Source organism: Cydia amplana, chromosome 21 (genome assembly GCF_948474715.1).
Source record: "Cydia amplana chromosome 21, ilCydAmpl1.1, whole genome shotgun sequence".
NCBI classification, from domain to species: domain Eukaryota; kingdom Metazoa; phylum Arthropoda; class Insecta; order Lepidoptera; family Tortricidae; genus Cydia; species Cydia amplana.
The window spans coordinates 1318958-1337580 of NC_086089.1; the positions used below are offsets into that span (position 1 = coordinate 1318958).

Genomic DNA, 18623 nt, shown 5'->3' on the forward strand with positions numbered 1-18623 from the left:
TGCACAGTCGTTTCAGCACCGAACGCCCCACACCCTATTAAGAGACGAGAGCTTCCAGTCGAACCGTGGATCGATGTCGCGGTTGACTTTTTAGGACCTCTGCCATCAAACGATTACTTACTGGTTCTCATCGACTACTATAGTCGCTACAAAGAAATCAAGATTATGCGAAGTATCACGGCTGTAGACACGGTCAGGGTCCTGAAAGAAATATTCTCCCGTTTGGGATATCCTGCGACTCTAACATGCGATAATGGTAATCAGTTTACCAGCGAAACCTTCAAGACTTTCTGCAATGAATGCAATATTGTAATATACAATACGATTCCTTATTGGCCGCAGATGAACGGCGAAGTCGAACGCCAAAACAGAGATGTGCTTAAACGGCTGAGAATCAGTCAGGTAGAAAAAAAGAATTGGAAAGATGATCTCCTAGAATACCTAATAATGTACAACAGCACTCCGCACTCCACTACAGGTAAAACACCTTCGGAACTCTTCTTTCGAAGGCAATTCCGAGACAAAATACCCACAGCGGCTGATATGGAGTGCAAAATACTTGATTCAGATGTAAGAGATAGGGATAAAGAAAAGAAAGAAAAGGGACGGGAATATACGGATAGGAAGAGGAAAGCAGCGGACAGTAATCTAGAAATCGGTGAAAAGGTATATGTCAAAAACTTAATAAAAGATAACAAACTTACTCCCAACTTTAATCCTGAGTCGCACACTGTTACAGACGTAAACGGTGGTGATGTTAGAGTAAGGAATGATGTGACTGGGAAAGAATATCGCAGAAATGTTGTTCACCTCAAGAAAGCCGAAACTGGTGAATGGGCTGTTATAAATAAAAATAGTGAAAATGCACCCTACCCGGACCAAGACCAAAATGAAGATTAATATGATTATTGTGTTAAATCTATGTATAATTAGCTCAAATACAACATGTATCGATTTCCAAATAATTGAATGATTACAAGCCAGAACGAATCAGTACTCTTTTATTTTCGTTAATAAGGAAGGGATGTAGTATACTGCACCTGCAGGAGTGGGGGGAGTTGACTGTTAACCGTGGCGCCGAGCGGTCGTGCCGAGAGTGGCTCTGTGGTGTTATTGTGTATTTTACACTTACTTTAACAATTCTTTTTCAGCGGCAGTTAACCACAGAAACTGTTACATCGATTTCAAACCTACGATGCAGATAATCACACGCAAGGACAAGCATTAACACCCTTCTTTCGTCCTTGGGGGTTTATGGGCGAGGACCAAATTTCCCGAAATGCGCCCCATATCCCGCCGCAATAAATTCTAAGCCAATGTGATGGAAAGTAAAGTCCTGTGCAATAAAGTGCTGAGGTTATATTCCGATGTGTTATCGTGCGCACTACTGTACTGGTTGATCTAGAATTCTAAGAAGCCGTTTTTTAACCCCAAAAGCACCTGTTTCGCTCAGGCAGGCACAATCGGTTGCGTCGTTCAAGGAGACGTTAAAGAAGCTATGGTTATCTGATTTGGCTGTTTAATTTGTCAATAGGTATTTCTATTGTTTTAGTTGCTTTATATTTTTCTAATTCTTTCCAATTTTTAGTGTATTTTCCCCATTTCTTTTTGTGTAATATATGTATGTTTTTCCTATAAATTTTGTATGTACTTATATCCTTTATCTTTTTGGTACCTTGTTGTACATTTTGCTGCATTCGTCACCCTCTTTTCACTTTCTCCTCTCATCTACTCAAAGGTTAACTGGAAGAGATCCCTCATAGGGATAAGTTCGCCTTTGTACTTCTCACTACTTGTATGTTATAAACCTACTTCCAAATCTAAAAGAAAGAGGTTATCAATTCGGTTGTATGTTTTTTTTTATTTTTTTATATGTATTTTTGTACAATAAAGAGTTTACTACTACTACTACTATAAAAGCAAATAGAGGGTTTCTATTATACTGTGTTTCTGTCTATGACATCGTAGCTCCCAAACGGATGAATTGATTTGAGTGCTTTTTAGCTGTTAAGTGGATATCTTTGTTTTTTTTTTTAATAATTAACTAAATAAATAAATAATTTTAATAAACTTGATTAAATATGGTAATTTCCAAAATCTTTATGAGCAGACCAAACTATGGGTCGGCTCTGGTTTTGTGACTGATATTCTGCGTATTTGGTGTTTCGCAACTCTGGTGTCCTATGAAACTGCGTATCGATATCACTCGCGCATTTACATTTTACTGACGAGTACGAGTTTAATCCACGATTACTGAATGACATCATTTTGATGTCAGTGTACATTCGAATTGGCCTGTCGGTAATATAGTTTACACTAAATATCTATTAATTCATATTTAAAGACGGGTCTATCGCGAAATTTATGTTGCGGCTAACACCACGACCACGACCAGTGAAACCTGTGTCGAAACGTCAGTAAATAAAGGTACTATTACTTAATAAAATAAATTTCGCGATAGACCCGTCTATAAATATGAGTTAATTAAAATTAAATTAAAATTAAATTAAAAATTAAAATTATTTATTTGGTAGCATACAATTTTTCATAATTGGGCTGGTACCTCTTTTTAAGTATTGTAAATACTTGTATTAAGAGAATACCGCTCTTCCACTGTTGGTAACTTACAGTTAGTTTTTTATTTTATTTTATTATGCTATTAACATTAGATAACAAGCAATTACAATTAAACATTAGAATTAGAATTACAAAAACAGTAGGTGTCATGCCAAATATTGATATTAAACTAAAAACTAAAAACTGTATATGCAACAATAGGTACAATTCCAGTTATTTTCTGAACAGTAGTCCAGCGACTAGTGTACGAAATAGGTAAGTACTTAATAATAATGGTAAGAATATTTTATATAATAAATATGTGCGCGCGGGCGCGGGCGTATGTGTATGTGTGTGTGTGTGTGTGTGTGTGTGTTTGATTGTGTATGTGTGAGTGAATGAATTAAATACGATTACATTAGTTTCTAGATATTATTTTCTCTATGTCATTATAAGTTTTATATTTTAGCCATTTTATTATTTTATTTTTACACTCGAAATTGGAAGAGGAATAAATATCAATATGTTTATTTAAGAAGTTATATAGGTAGGCAGATTGTGTAGTTTGTTGCCTCCTAGCAAATGCAGTTTTTACTGTCGGAATGATCAAAACATTGCTATTTTTTCTGCGTGAGATTTTTGTGTCTGGCTTATAATTGGTATTTTTATGAGTTTTTAGTGTGAGCTGAAGTATGTAGAGTTTTCGTACAGACAATTGGTCACAGATAATATATAGGTCGCTAGTAGGGAATGTGTAGGGTTTGAACAACATAACTTTTAGGAGTGCTCTTTGAGCCCTTTCAAGCTCTAGGAACTTAGTTTTGGTAGCACCGCCCCAAACGGTAATGCAGTAAGCGAGTACTGATTGCGCTAATAATAAAGTTAATATGTGTTCAAAACGCGAAAGTTTTAAATATTATACTAAATATCTAGTTTTCATTCTACTGTATGTTTAAAAGTATGGTGACTCTGGATTGCCGCCTTATTTCAGTTGGTAAAATGGAAATTCTAAGGTGAATGGCAATTTAATGTTACTACGGCACAGCAAAGACGCTGAGATTACAGCTTAATTCAAGGAAGCTTTGGGGACCGGTAGACAAGTTACTGAATATTTAATTATGCTGAAATGCAGCAACGAAACGTTGCTGTAATTTAAACATATAATTATGTATGTTCAGCATAATAATATGGAAATGGAGAATGTTTTAGGAGTCACAATAATCGTTATTGAGCATTTCAGAGAAAATTCAATATACATTTTTCATTTAGTGGAGAGAGTAGAGTCACCATTAATGGAAAAAATCCGCTACAGACTACGACGTAGCACCAGCACCATAGCGTTACTTAGGGTGTGCTTCCGTTTGGCCCAAATACATTTCGCCAAATTTCACTTCCCAACAAACTTATCGCAATAGTTTCATTTCCCAAAGGAACCTTTAGCAAAGTTACACTTCGCATATAACTTATTTGGTCAAATTATCATTTGGCATGATTTTACTTTGTCAAATGTTATTAGGACAAAAACTTATTTAGCAAACGTTTTTTATTGGCTAATATTATATTCCAAAAAGATGTTTGATCAAATTGTCACTTCGCAAATTTGGCAAGTAGGCATCATCTCGATTTAAATTTGAACCTAAATTCGTTCTGTTAGAATTTTGAATTTATATAATACTAGCTGTTGCCAGCGACTTCGTCCGCGTGGATTTGTATGTTGGTGCCTGGTGGTAATATATTCTACATGAGCATAGAGCATTAATGCGGCAAAATATAGTAGTCTTCTTCTTCTTCTTTAATTGCCATGCCCTAACGGATGTCGGCGACCACCTAAAGAAGATAGCAGTAGGGACTGTTAATAATTATACAAAGCATGAAATTTGTCTGTCACAAACTACTCATGAAGTTTCAAGCTCCCTAACTGAAAAAAAAAATTCTCGATAGAATCCCTCTTGCGTGGCCCTTAGAAGATTTTCAACTCCACTATTTAAAAAAAAATCGCGCCCGATGCATACTTTCAACCCTTTCTCACCACATTGAGGGATGAATTTTCAAAAACGCTGAAATGAGTTTTCTTCTCTTTTAATAAAATACATTTTTACGAAGTTTCAAGTTCCTGGCTAAATTTGAACCCCATACTAACTTTCAACCCCTTTTTAACCCTTTTAACTCATGACCCGCACCGCACTCACAAAAATGTTTGATCTCCATACAAATTTTCAACCCCTTTTTCACCACCTTGAGAGATGAATTTTCAAAAACGCTGAAATTAGTTTTCTTCTCTTTTAATTAAATACCTTTATACGAAGTTTCAAGTTCCTAGCTTAAAATAAAATTTGAACCCCATACAAAGTTTCAACCCCTTTTTAACCCTTTTATAGGATTATTTATATAAAACGCTGAAATTACTTTTCTTGTATTCTAATAATATGCTTTTGTACAAAGATTCAAGCCCCGCACTCACAAAAATGTTTGTTCTTCATACAAAGTTTCAACCTCTTTTTCACCACCTTGTGAGATAAATTTTCAAAAACGCTGAAATTACTTTTCTTGTATTCTAATAATATGCTTTTGTACAAAGATTCAAGCCCCGCACTCACAAAACTGTTTGTTCTCCATACAAAGTTTCAACCTCTTTTTCACCACCTTGAGAGATGAATTTTCAAAAACGCTGAAATTACTTTTCTTGAATTCTAATAATATGCCTTCATACAAAGATTCAAGTCCCGCACTCAAAAATCTCCATACAAATTTTCAACCCCTTTTTAACCCATTTAAGGGATGAATTTTACAAAACGCTGAAATTACGTGTATTGTCTTCTAATAATATCCCCAAATACAAAGATTCAAGTCCCGCGCTCGAAAAAATGTTTGATATCCATATAAACTTTCAACCCTTCTTTCACCACCTTGGGGGATGAATTTTCAAAAACGCTGAAATTAGTTTTCTTGTATTTAAATTTAATATCTTTTTGCAAAGTTTCAAGTTCCTAGCTGAAAATGAAATTTGCACCCCAAGACGAACTTTCATCCCCTTTTTAACCCCCTTAGGAGTTGAATTTCCAAAAACGTCGCAAATACTTTATTTTGTAATTGGCTATTATGCCTTTCTAAGAAGTTTCAAAGTATTTGTAGTGGATTCAAACTTTCAACCCCTTTTTAACCCTGTTAGGGGATGAATTTTCAAAAACGCTGAAATTACTTTTCCTGTCTTATAATAATATCCCCATATACAAAGTTTCAAGTCCCACACTCACAAAAATATTTGATCTCCATACAGACTTTCAACCCCTTTTTCACCACCTTGGGGGATGAATTTTCAAAAACGCTGAAATTAGTTTACTTATTTTTTAATATAATACATTTTTACAAAGTTTCAAATTCCTAGCTTAAAATAAAACTTGCACCCCATACAACCTTTCATCCCCTTTTTAACCCCCTTAGGGGTTGAATTTTTCAAAATCGCTTCTTATCTCTTGTACACTTTATAAATTCAACCTAGTGTGCAAATTTCAACTTTCTAACTTTTGTAGTTTCGGCTCTGCGTTGATGAATCAGTCAGTCAGTCAGTCAGTCAGGACACTTGCATTTATATATGTAGATTTAAGTCCCGCACTCTCAAAAATATTTGATCTCCATACAAACTTTCAACCCCTTTTTCACCTCCTCGGGGGATGAATTTTTAAAATCGCTGAATGGGGTTTTTTGTTTTTTAATAAAATACCTTTTTACGAAGTTTCAAGTTCCTAGCTTTAAATAAAATTTGAATCCTATACAGACTTTCAACCCCTTTTGGATCCTTATAGGGGATGTATTTTTAAAAACTTCTCTTTTAATGAAATAACTTTTTACGAAGTTACAAATTCGTAGCTTGAAAAAAAATTTAAACCCTATACAATCTTTCAACCCCTTTTTAACCCTTATAAGGGATGAATTTTTGAAAACGCTGAAATAACTTTTCTTGAGATCTAATAATATGGCTTTATACAAAGATTCAAGTCCCGCACTCTAAAAAATATTTGATCTCCGTACAAACTTTCAACCCCTTTTTCACCACCTCGGGTGATGAATTTTTAAAAACACTGAAATTATTTTTGTTGTTTTTTAATTTCATACCTTTTTACGAAGTTTCAAGGTCCTAGCTTAAAATAAAATTTGCACCCCAAGACAAAGTTTCATCCCCTTTTTTACCCCCTTAGGGGTTGAATTTCCTAAAACGTCGCAATTCCTTTTTTTGCAATCGGCTATTATTCCTTTCTAAAAAGTTTCATTTGTAATGGATTCAAACTTTCAACCCCTTTTTAACCCTGTTAGGGGATGAATTTTCAAAAACGCTGAAATTACTTTTCCTGTCTTATAATAACATACCCATATACAAAGTTTCAAGTCCCACACTCACAAAAAAATTTGATCTCCATACAAACTTTCAACCCCTTTTTCACCACCTTGGGGGATGAATTTTCGAAAACGCTGAAATTAGTTTTCTTGTTTTTTAATATAATACATTTTCACAAAGTTTCAAATTCCTACCTTAAACTAAAACTTGAACCCCATACAACCTTTCATCCCCTTTTTAACCCCCTTAGGGGTTGAATTTTTCAAAATCGCTTCTTATCTCTTGTACACTTTACAAATGCAACCTAGTGTGCAAATTTCAACTTTCTAGCTTTTGTAGTTTCGGCTCTGCGTTGATGAATCAGTCAGTCAGTCAGTCAGTCAGTCAGTCAGTCAGTCAGGACACTTGCATTTATATATATAGATTTCTACTCAGAATCAGTAGCTTTTTCCATTCTTACTGAGAAAAAATGTCCACAAGTTTTTGGTGCATTTGTATGAAATAATGGGGACACTTTTTTTCTCGTAATTAGGGTTGAAAGAGCTCGTGATTCTGACTGGAAATAATACAATAGTAGGTACAATGCAGTACCAAAAAAATTACTATGTTTTTAAAAATTTTAATCATCAAAATGTCAAAATCATAATATATTTTTTCTACTCCAGCACTTAAATGTGTCAATTAAATGACTGACAGTGATATCTAAAGCAATGTCATTTGAATGCTTTGTCTATAGGCTCATAAGATGACTGCTAGCAGTCATCTTATGAGTATAATACAACTGCTTTATTTTTTTTAAAGATACAAGTTCCGATCATCTTGATTGAAAGAGGTATGTTTTCATTTACAATAATAACTCTTTTTTTTTTTAAATAATAACTCAATTTTTTTTAAATAATAACTCTTTTTTTTTAAATAATAACTCTTTTTTTTAATAATAACTCTTTTTTTTAATAATAACTTTTTTTTTTTTTTTTTTTGCTGCAGCTGTCATAGAAAAAGTAATGTATGCAACAGCTCATAATTGGTTCTTAAAATTCTCGGGTCTTTTTTTACAAAACTCGACTACGTCTCGTTTTGTAACTTCGACCCTTGAATTTTAAGAACCCTTATTATATCACTGTTGCATAAACTACTATATTTACATCAATTGTCGTGTTAGTTCGGCAAACGTGAAACAACCCACACATAAATACGTTTTAAAATTGGAACTTTACGGTTACAATCAGTACCCCGAACCATGAGTCACTGACAGTGTCAACACTGACATATACGTAACCATGTAATTTACTTTATATAGTTACCTACATCTCGCTCGCACTAATATGTCAGTAAGAGCGAATTACGTAGACGTTAGCGTATATGTCAGTTTTGACACTCGTGGTAAGGGTACTGTTGACGCTTGACGTTTACGTTTGGATCTGCGTAAATTTTGGGACATGTAAGTTATGCTTAATGATACATTTGACTAAATAATACTTGGTAAAATGAAACTTGACCAAGTAATTATTTGCTAAACAATAACTTGCCAAAAAAGACTATTGCTAACTGAAAAATTGCGATAAGTTGTTTTGCCAAACATTTTTTTGGGAAATGATAATTTGGGAAACATAGTTTGGGATGTGATACTTTGGGAAACGTTTTTGGCCCATTCATTAGTAAACCGTTACTTAGGCTCGTATGGGGAAAGGAGGCATTAATTTTGACGGTAAACGGGTTTTCTGATTTTGTTTTTTAGGTAACACTTTCGAGAGTGTTTTTAATGTGGTGATTTAAGTAAATATTTCTTGTCGATAATGAAAACCTCTTATCTAGGTAAAGTTTTGCTTTATAAATTATGAAATTATATGATCTGCAAAATTCAACTACATACTAATTACTTACTAATTCTACCCGTGTAAAATAATCACACCACTCATTTTTAAAAAAATTAGAAATTTGCATAATATATCGCCGACCATTTCTTATTGCTATATTAATTATTGAGATATGTATACAAATATGATGTCAAACATTCTTCTATACTCGAATATGGACATAAAATAACGCAAAAAATAATTAAGAATATAACTCTACCATTTTAAACCCGCATTCCTTATCCCTAAAGTCGTCCCTACTTTACTATTTATTGCACACAACTCACATAACTGCACCCAAGAGCAATGAAAATAACTAATTTAATACAGAAATTCAATACAAACGTTACCCGTTGGCATTGCTCGTAAGTGTAGGTGTGGTTTTATGAGTATGGTTCATCCCCATATAGCGCTGCACTCCGATAAAGCCAGGCTGGTGATTCACCATGTTTTCTGCATCGCTACAGGCCAGCTAATACAAGACTGACCTCCGGCGATCCACACGGAAGGGAGACGGCATTCGTACTATTTCCCCTCTCCTCTGCCGAAGCATAGGTACAACTGTACCTCGAGGTGTGTAGTGAGTGAGAAGTGCGACTGTGTGCAATTTTCTCCCGCAAAAAATGGCAGAATGATTTGTACGGTAAGATATCGCTTGGGCTCGTCCCTTCCGAAGTGTCGGAAGACGGTGTTGCTCGAAGCTGACCTCCTTTTTTTAGGTTTTTGTATCAGAAAAGTACCAATAAGACCGTACCTACTTCTAAGCCTCTGTTGTCTGCCTGTATCTCATGAACTGTAATATGTAGACGGTTGAAATTTTCATAATTCCTTGAGAAACATAGTAGCACTTAATTAAGGATAATTCAAATATTGATATTTTTCACAATGCATCTCCCTTGTACTGGCATTGATGCAAGCGAGACGCACTGCGTTTGAGATTTTATTTTTATTTTATTATTATTTAAAGAGAAGTTATATAACTATGGTTACGGGTGCATAAAACTCATGGTAAGGGTACCCTCATTAGCTTAGGGCATTGCATGCGCTAACTAAGCTAATGAATGTCCCAATGATTTGCGGTTTCCATGTTATTTTGCATATCATACGTCTCCTTTAGCTGCTAACAATCGGTTTTGATACACAGCAAAACTTCTAATATTACTTCATAATTTCTGTAGTTCAAATGATTCTAGTTTGAAGCTGCCGTCGAGTTAAAATCGTTTGTAAATAGACGAGCTGAGCCTCGCTTTATGGAGATTGAGCCGGACGAGGAACGGCGATGTACTGCCGAGTTTACGACCATGAAGCTCTGAGGTTATGTGAAGATTCTCTGAGAGCTTAAACTGAAGAATAAGTCATGTAATAAGTGATTCAACTATCATTCTAATTAAAAAAAAGTTAAATACCTAACTAGAAAAGTGGGGAAAGTGGGTGTCGTGTACACCTCTATAATATTATTATATTCATTACGACAAACATAAAACACAGCGCACTGATAGACAGACTGATATCAAACTTTTCAACTTCTTACACTGAAAACGTGCAAAAACTTCATAATCCGCGCAGACTATTCATTTCGCAGGTGTTTGGTAAAAAGCAGTCCAAGTTTGCTGCAATTAGTGTAGCTGGGCAAGTAATGAACGGAATTATAACTTTGCAGCGCGCGCGGTAAGTGCGCTCGCAGCAAGTGCTAGCGACAGCAAAACAAGACATTTCTTATGAATCTTATAGCAGCAAAGAAGGCTGACAAAGAGAGTGTATAAAGGAGAAGTGGAAGAGGAAGTGGGAAGGGGTAGACTTCGGCGGACTTTCTCTGATTAGATCGGGGAAATCCTGAAGAAAGGCCAGGTCAAGAGCACCCTGAACCGGCGAGTGCGTATGAGGAATGTTATGAAAGTGAAGGAAGCGAAAGAGGTATGTCAGGATCGTAGCAAGTTGATATCCGTGGTCTCTGCCTACCCGTCCGGGAAATAGGCGTGATATGTATGTATATATGTAGGAACTTAATCTGTCACAATCATTATGGTACGGAAATTTACAACATTGGTTGCGCTTTTTAACAAATTTTATTAGGTCGTCCTGTATGTAACTATGTAATGGAATCTAAGGTAACTAATTTAACCATCTTCCAAGGATCGTAGCGTCATGAAAATTGGCAGCTGTATGTAGTTCTGATGACAATAATAATATGGTACTGTCGAACTGATCTGATGATGGAGACAGGAGGTGGCCATAGGAACTCTGTGATGAAACAACGCAACCTAATTGTGTTAGGGGTTTTTAGATAATATGGTACTGTCGAACTGATCTGATGATGATGATGGAGACAGGAGGTGGCCATAGGAACTCTGTGATGAAACAACGCAACCTACTTGTGTTAGGGGTTTTTAGAATTGTCTCGATGAGTATTAGTTGTCTGTCGTAAGAGAAGTACAGTCAGCGATAAAAGCTTGTACCAAAAATTAAATTTTTGCCAAAAACTTATTGACAAATCATTTCCAAAACCAACATTCAGAAATCACCTAGCTACGTTCTCACACTGAATGCGTCCTGTGTTTGTTTGTATCCTTTATTTATACTGTCTCCGTTTCCGTGGATAATAAATGTTTGCCGTGCACCGGTGGTTGTTTGCTGACCGTATCACATTAACAATGTTTGCAGCCAAGGAACGTCGCAACAATCGCACTTTAGCCATGCCGACTAGACGTCAACCCTGTTTTACATCCACTGCGAAATTAGTATTCATGTAGTTTTTTTAAGGACATATGTACTTACACTAGTTTAATGCATAGACATTTTTCATATACACGTTGAATATCTGGGAGACCGAGCAAAGCTCGGAAAATATATAGAAATTCAAAAATGCGCTTTTTCTCAGGGTAAGACCTAGCTAGATCGATTTTTCGCCCCCTAAACCCCCATATAGCAAATTTCATCGAAATCGTTAGAGCCGTTTCCGAGATCCCCGAAATATATATCTAAATAAATATATATACAAACAAGAATTGCTCTTTTAAAGGTATAAGATACTATTTTGAGTTTCGTTTTGCAGGCCAATTCGAACGTACACTGACATCAGAATGAGATCTAAATTATGTCAATCAGTTACGCTCGTCGCTTGTCCGTAATACATGTATTGGCGCGAGCAAGAAGCACGATAACTAAATGACATCATTCCGATACCATTCTGATATCACTTTCTCGCTCTCACTTATAAATGCGGCGCACCAAGGTCGCGGCGCGGTGCGGTAGTCTGTTACGAGTGCTTGTAAAATTATACCCTGTAGCTTGGTAAAATAAGGTCAAAATATCTCCAATATTCCATTCGTTTGATTATAAAGACATATTTTAACTCACTTAAGCTGTTCTTTCCCTGGACACCTCACCCCACCGTATACCTGTTGCTCGCGAAGGTAATGTGTTAACTTTGCGATTTGTGACTTCCACTTCACCTGTAGATTCGTTGATCAGTTAAAGTGTCAGCAAAGTGACGCAGTTACAAGAGATTGAAGTATTACAAGTGGACTATTATAACTACAGACAATAGTTATTTGTACAACAAGAGATCAAAGTTTGATATTTCTTCGAGTGCTTATTTTGAGTCCCGTGCAAGCGAAAGATTCTATAATAGATATGGGGTCGACCCTCCCTAATAAAGAACCTTATGTCCAGTAGGATGAATCCCATAAACGAACGTTCACTCGTATTCCACCTATAAAAGAGAATTACAGAAACTTAAAAGCCGAGAACGGTCGCTGTCTGAAAATAACAATTCGTAAGACCGAAGTGATCCCATAAGGGCGCGTGTACAGTTGTACACGGTGCCGCCTCCGCGAGTCCGCGCCGATACCGCACCGCCACTGCACGGGCTCGTGTACACAGTACCGCCTCCGCGCCGAGTCGTAACTAATTACGTAATTAACATTTCCGTAATTTTGGAAGCCCTAGCGCCGACACCGCACCGCCGCCGCACCTCCGCGCTATGTACATTATCTTCCTAATTAAGTAATAAACCCCCTAAATAATCTTCTTAATTAATAATAAGATTAATAAGAGACGTTTGAGAGAGAGTGGTCATGACCCTTGCCCCTGGGTCTTTACTTATGCAAAGATTGTCCATCACGGCTCAACGTGGCAACGCGGCGGGCGTGATGGGCTCCTTTGCATCTGGAGGGGCGCAGGGCGAATTTTGTGAAGTTTTTGTGTTTGTTAGTTTTTAGTTTAGGTTAAGATTTTTAAGTTGTAAATTTTTGTAGTAATAAACTAGCACTGACCACCATTCACAACCGATGATGTTGATGTCATGGCGTGCCACTATCTGGATACGCGGCGCCAGCGCGGCGCTCATGAGTTTCTTGCACTTGTATCATTGTTGAAAATATCATATCAAAGACACGTATATTGTATGGTTGTGTAAACATATGGAAAAGAATTAATATTTGTTTATCGTATTAAATATTTTTATTAAGTCAATACTACGGTACCTCTATGACCACATGATGACCACGCTTGTACATACCAGGGATCGGAACCGGTTTTTTGCAAAAACTTAGAAATAACCATATTTTGCGAATTATTTTATACTAGAAATGTAGGACTCAGTTGTGTTTTTAGGTTACGACTTCGTATTATTAGATTGCCCAATTAGAAATGAAGTAATTAGCAAAGAACGAAAAAATACCGTTTCCGTTCCCATACAAAAAATAAAGGTATCCGATCCCTGGTACATACTTCATAGATGGTATGGTAGTATACTTCAAGAAATTATTGACAGTTACAGCTGATGCCAAAAGCCAAAATAACAAGCCAGCAAGTAGCCACAGCTTAAAACAGGTAAGCAAAGAGGTCGAAGAGGTGAAACTGAGTCGCATAACTTCTAGCTCGGGTAAATGATGACAAATAAAATTCGATTTCCAGATCACATTTGATATTTGGATCTATTTTTAAGAAAAATAAAACATTTACATTAATAAATACAATAAATAGCTTACATTCATACATTGAACCACCATTCTACCAAAGATCTTGGATTCTACATAGGCCAATTTAGGCCATACATATACACTAGCGCTACCTTTTATTGCTCATGAAAACAACTTTACAAGCGCGCTACCAACATAAGTAACGGAATGATAAACGCGCTACTTAAACAAAATTAGTTCTCTAAGCGGCCGCTAGATAGTGTACTAACTTCTGCCGACATTCTGCCGCCATCTTGGCCGACTGACGCTCTTCTTGTCTATAATTTCGAGGCATAGATCGTATTTATGGGTGAGGTCCGTAGATAATTTTTACTCTTTGGATACCATTGTGCTCTCTGATTACTCGTACACAGTTTATCTGTCAAAACAATGGATTCATATCGCATTTACGTATATTTTCCAGGTTTTCCTGGTGGATTGATTATGTATACGACGTTTTGAGATGGATACGTGGTCTAGTTTGTGCCGTTGCTGCCTGTCGCCCGAATCTGAAGTGTCACTTTTTGATAATGAGAAAAACGTGAGGGAGAAATTTTTGGAAATCACTACAATCGAGGTATGTGTTGTTTTAATAGAATATCGTTCTTAAATTAGTGTTATTACCTAGGATAAATAGGTTAATTTATTTACTTATTCGCAAATTCTAAATTAAATATAACCTTCATACCTACTTCGAAGCATGTCAGTTTGAAATGTGTCATATATTAAATTTGTGCTTAAAATGTGTTTTTCGCGTAATATCCTAATACGTTGTAACTAAAATAAAATTGAGGTATACTACACCTAATTTTATATTGATTCCCATATAAATCTTCCTAAACAAGGATACTTGTGCTATAGCTCCAAACTTTTTGATTACAAGGCTACTTCTCGTACTTTAGCGCATAAGTAGATAATCGGTATTCTAGCAAAAGTGTAATTTGTAAGTTTACAATAAGGCGCTGCCTTAAAATGACTGGTAGCTTTCGTCTGAAAATATAATATTTATTGAATCATCACTTTATCAGCATTGTAAGTGCCTAACTATAACTCATTTCCCATACGGTCATTGCGCTAGTGTCCGTCCAGTCCAGCTCCAGTTTTCGTCCACTATGACAAAATAGCAACTAATATTATTATTATTATTATTCTATAAGCAGGCAGGCAGTTGTGACAACTGATATTGCCTGTATCCAGTAATCATTGACAGTTGTCATTGACAAGTTGATATATAGGTGTGCTTGTCTAGTTGATTTTTAAATTGGTTCACATTTTGTGCTGAGACCACATCTTCAGGAAGTTTGTTCCAAGCCCTCACTACTCGGTTGCTCAAAAAGTGTTTGTATGGGTTACTGTGGGACTTATGCCTTTCTAACTTTAAGTGATGACCTCTCAGACGGGTGTTGTTGTTGCGCTTGAACATTTCATGAAAATCCTTGAGGTCATAGTGCCCAGAGAGTATTTTATACGTCTCTATTAGGTCTCCACGTTCTCTGCGGTGCTTAAGAGTAGTGAGCTTCAGTTCCTTCAGTCTCTCCTCATATGGTTTGTTCTTAAGTTGCCTTGGTAATTTCGTGAAACTCCGTTGCACCTTCTCCAGCATATCTATGTCCTTGGCAAAGTAAGGGCTCCAGGCTTGAAAAGCATACTCCAGTATGGGTCTGACGTACATTTTGTAAATTTTTAACATCATTTCTGGTGTCAAGGTTTTGAAAGCTTTTCTAATGAGGTAAATGAGGCTTCTGGCTTTTTTTACCATTGTAGAGATGTGCTCTTCCCACTTTAAATCCTCTGAGATCCTAACGCCTAGGTCAGTTTGTGTTTTTACAGCCGTTAGTGGGGTGCCATCCAAGTTGTAAGTCAGGCGGGGGTTCCGATTTCCTATGTGAAATATATTTTATCTTATACCTTTAAACAAGCAATTCTTGCAAATTTATTTCGGGGATCTCGGAAACTGCTCTAACGATATCAATAAAATTTGCTGGGACGAAAAATCGATAGAGTTTTTATATGTTTTCACAAACATTGAAATAATTATCATTTCTATGTACCTAGATCAATTGTTTAGACATAAAGGATTGCAATAAGTCCAAATTTGTGCGGCAAGGTATGTTTATGTTCAACTCCGTCAAGTGAACGAAAACTAAGCTGGACGAAAACTAACGCAATGACCTTATTAGATATCAGGTCTATCATGCCTCATAACATCAAATTATAGAAGACAAGACAAATCCTTGTGATTTTTTTATTTTTCCCCAGACTGAGCTAAACTTAAAGTATTATTATATAATTCCAGGTGAACACAGATGATGGGCTGCCGCAGAAGCTGTGCGGCCAGTGCTACGAGACCCTCAGCTCTGCCTACCAGTTCCGGAAGCAATGTATCAGGATGGAGTCTGAACTCAAACTACAACTAGAAGCCCTAATCACTCAGGCTGAGCAAGATAGCCAAGCAATAGACGAGGCAGAAGGTAACGAACAGGACCAAGATGATATAGCTGACGACCCTGAAAAACAACTAGAGGCTATCATCAAAAAAGAACCTACTGACAGTGATGACGACTATTATTACGTACTCGTCATTGATGATCCTAAAGATGAGAAAGATCAAAATGACAGTGAAGAGATCGCTATTGCTAATATCAAACAAGAGCTCATGGATCATGCGGAGGAAGTGACCGTTGAAGATAAGAATGAGGAAAGCATAAGTGAGCAGCAGTTTGAAATGAACCACTTTCTCATGTCAGACACCAAAGTCCCTACCAATGTCCCAGCTACCATTCTTGAAAATGAGGAAGAGAGTCAGGAGGATGAACATGAACATGTTGAATTTGAAAACGCTGTAGAAGAGGAAAGCCAGGATGAAACGGAGGACGGACATGATTTCACCATCATGGATGCAGATGTCGAAGACTCTCAAGACAATGTCACAGACTTAGTAGATGCTATCACAGGGGAAATTGGTGGGGGGCTACCCAAAAGTATTGGTAAGAACAGCTTCATTAAAATTATTGCTGCCAGCGGTAATGACGGAACCATCTTACTCAAAGATAACGTGGCATTCTTAACCGAAGCCCAGTTGGACGGAACTGAAGATGGTGAAGCCATGTCCCAAGAGGAGGAGGTGATATTCTGTGAAGGAGATGATTCATCACAATTCCAAATACTGAAGTGCGAAGGCTCCGAGTTAGTGATAGAATATGCTGATGATGGCCAGATAGCTACTGTCTTGCAGCAAGAGGATGGCAGCTTCCTCTGTGATTGCGGGGAACAATTTGAAGATTTAGCAGACTATGAAAAGCATCAATACACCCACACCGCTACTGAAGAGCATATCTGCAATCTCTGTGGCAAAGGTTTTGAGTCCGCTGAGATACTCACCGGCCACACTTTGCTTCACAATGTCACAGGGCTCCTCGTCATGTGCCCATTCTGCAAGCAACTTATCAGAAGAAATGCTTTGACACAGCATATAAAATATGGACACAATAACATCAAACCCCGCTGCAATGTTTGCTTGAAAACATTCGCCAATCCCAACAACTTAAAACGTCACATGATGATCCATAGTGGTATACGGCAATTTGAATGTGATATCTGCTTTAAAAGGTTCCATCAAAAAATAACCATGCAGACACACAGACTGACCCATATTAATCCGTTTGCATGCAATGAGTGTGAAGAAACTTTCCCCAGCAAATCCGAGCTGGCAACTCACAAAGAATCTAATGAATGCACGAAATCCAAAGTGAGAAAAGTCAGGGACGAACTGATGAAAACAGCAAAACATGAGATTACTACTAATCTGGGCAAACTTCTAGGCTACGCTTGTGCCTTGTGTAAGAAAATGTTCTCAGTAGAGTCCGCTTTAGAGCAACATATTGATAGTGTCCATTTGGTGGACCCAAATGAGCTGTTATGTTCAGAGTGTGGTGAAGTCCTAACATCTAAGAAAGACATGCAGAGCCACATATTGACGCATAAAACTATAAAGCTTAAGAATTCAAAGAGATTTGAGTGTAGCATCTGCGGGAAGAGTTGTGCTAGTCAAGCTATGTTGGTGATGCATGAGAGAGTGCATACAAATGAGCGACCGTTCCCGTGTCACCTCTGTTCGCTCCGTTTCAAAACCAAAACCCACTTGAGAACGCATCAACTCACTCATACTAGAGAGAAAAAGTTTGGATGTTCTGTTTGCATGAAATTCTTCGCACTCAAAGGAAATTTAGTCGTACATCTCAGAACACATACTGGTGAACGACCTTACATATGCACCTTGTGTGGGGAAGCCTTTATCGATTCCAAATATTTGAAGAAGCATAAGTTAAAGAAGCATTCGATACAAAATGTTCCTTGGAACAAGTACTGATTCGAAACTTAAGTGATTTTTTTCTTGTAAAAAATATACTTAAGGCCCGAGATACACTTGTAACTTTTACTTAAGTATGCAAGTAAGGACAAAGCTATTTCTTAGAATGAGATAACGATATTCATCTCTCATTCTGAAGTATGGATGTGTCCCTACTTACGTAAGTAAAACTTACAAGTGTATCTTGGGCCTAATAGATGCAAGTTTTTCCTTAATTTAATTAGTCATGAAATGCATCTCAAAGCAGTTATCATAGGCTATAGAAGGCTTGTCAAACTAATTTTAAGATCTGCAAGATTGAATACTGTGTGTATATTTTTAGTTTGTTACAGTTTAAGTTATGCATCATGTTACTGTGCTCATGCCTACATATCATACTTGAATAGTATTTTAATTTGTTTTTGTCTCAAGGATATTTTTTAGTTTGCTGTATAGAAAGAAAAGTAGGAATGCATACACATGGCAAATATTAGACATACTCTGCCCATCAAATGGAATTGCCAACTGTAGAAGGTTTTTATAGATGGCGCCAGCATAGCTTTTCCCTG

The 18623-nt window shown here is 36.8% G+C and overlaps 1 protein-coding gene across 1 annotated transcript; it reads left to right on the forward strand.

Annotated features, from left to right (window-relative positions):
- Positions 1-13911: 13911 nt before the first annotated feature.
- Positions 13912-18110, forward strand: LOC134658067 (zinc finger protein 813-like). The gene is made up of 3 exons (XM_063513667.1): positions 13912-14021; positions 14131-14283; positions 16003-18110. Exons 2-3 carry the CDS (start codon positions 14170-14172, stop codon positions 18073-18075), a joined length of 2187 nt encoding a protein of 728 aa, XP_063369737.1. The 5' UTR covers positions 13912-14021; positions 14131-14169; the 3' UTR covers positions 18076-18110.
- Positions 18111-18623: the final 513 nt, after the last annotated feature.

Coding starts and splice junctions, on each gene's coding strand:
- LOC134658067 (XM_063513667.1), top strand. CDS start 14,170: ATGGATACGTGGTCTAGTTTGTGCCGTTGCTGCCTGTCGCCCGAATCT. Junction 14,284..16,002: donor TGGAAATCACTACAATCGAG/GTATGTGTTGTT, acceptor ATATAATTCCAG/GTGAACACAGATGATGGGCT.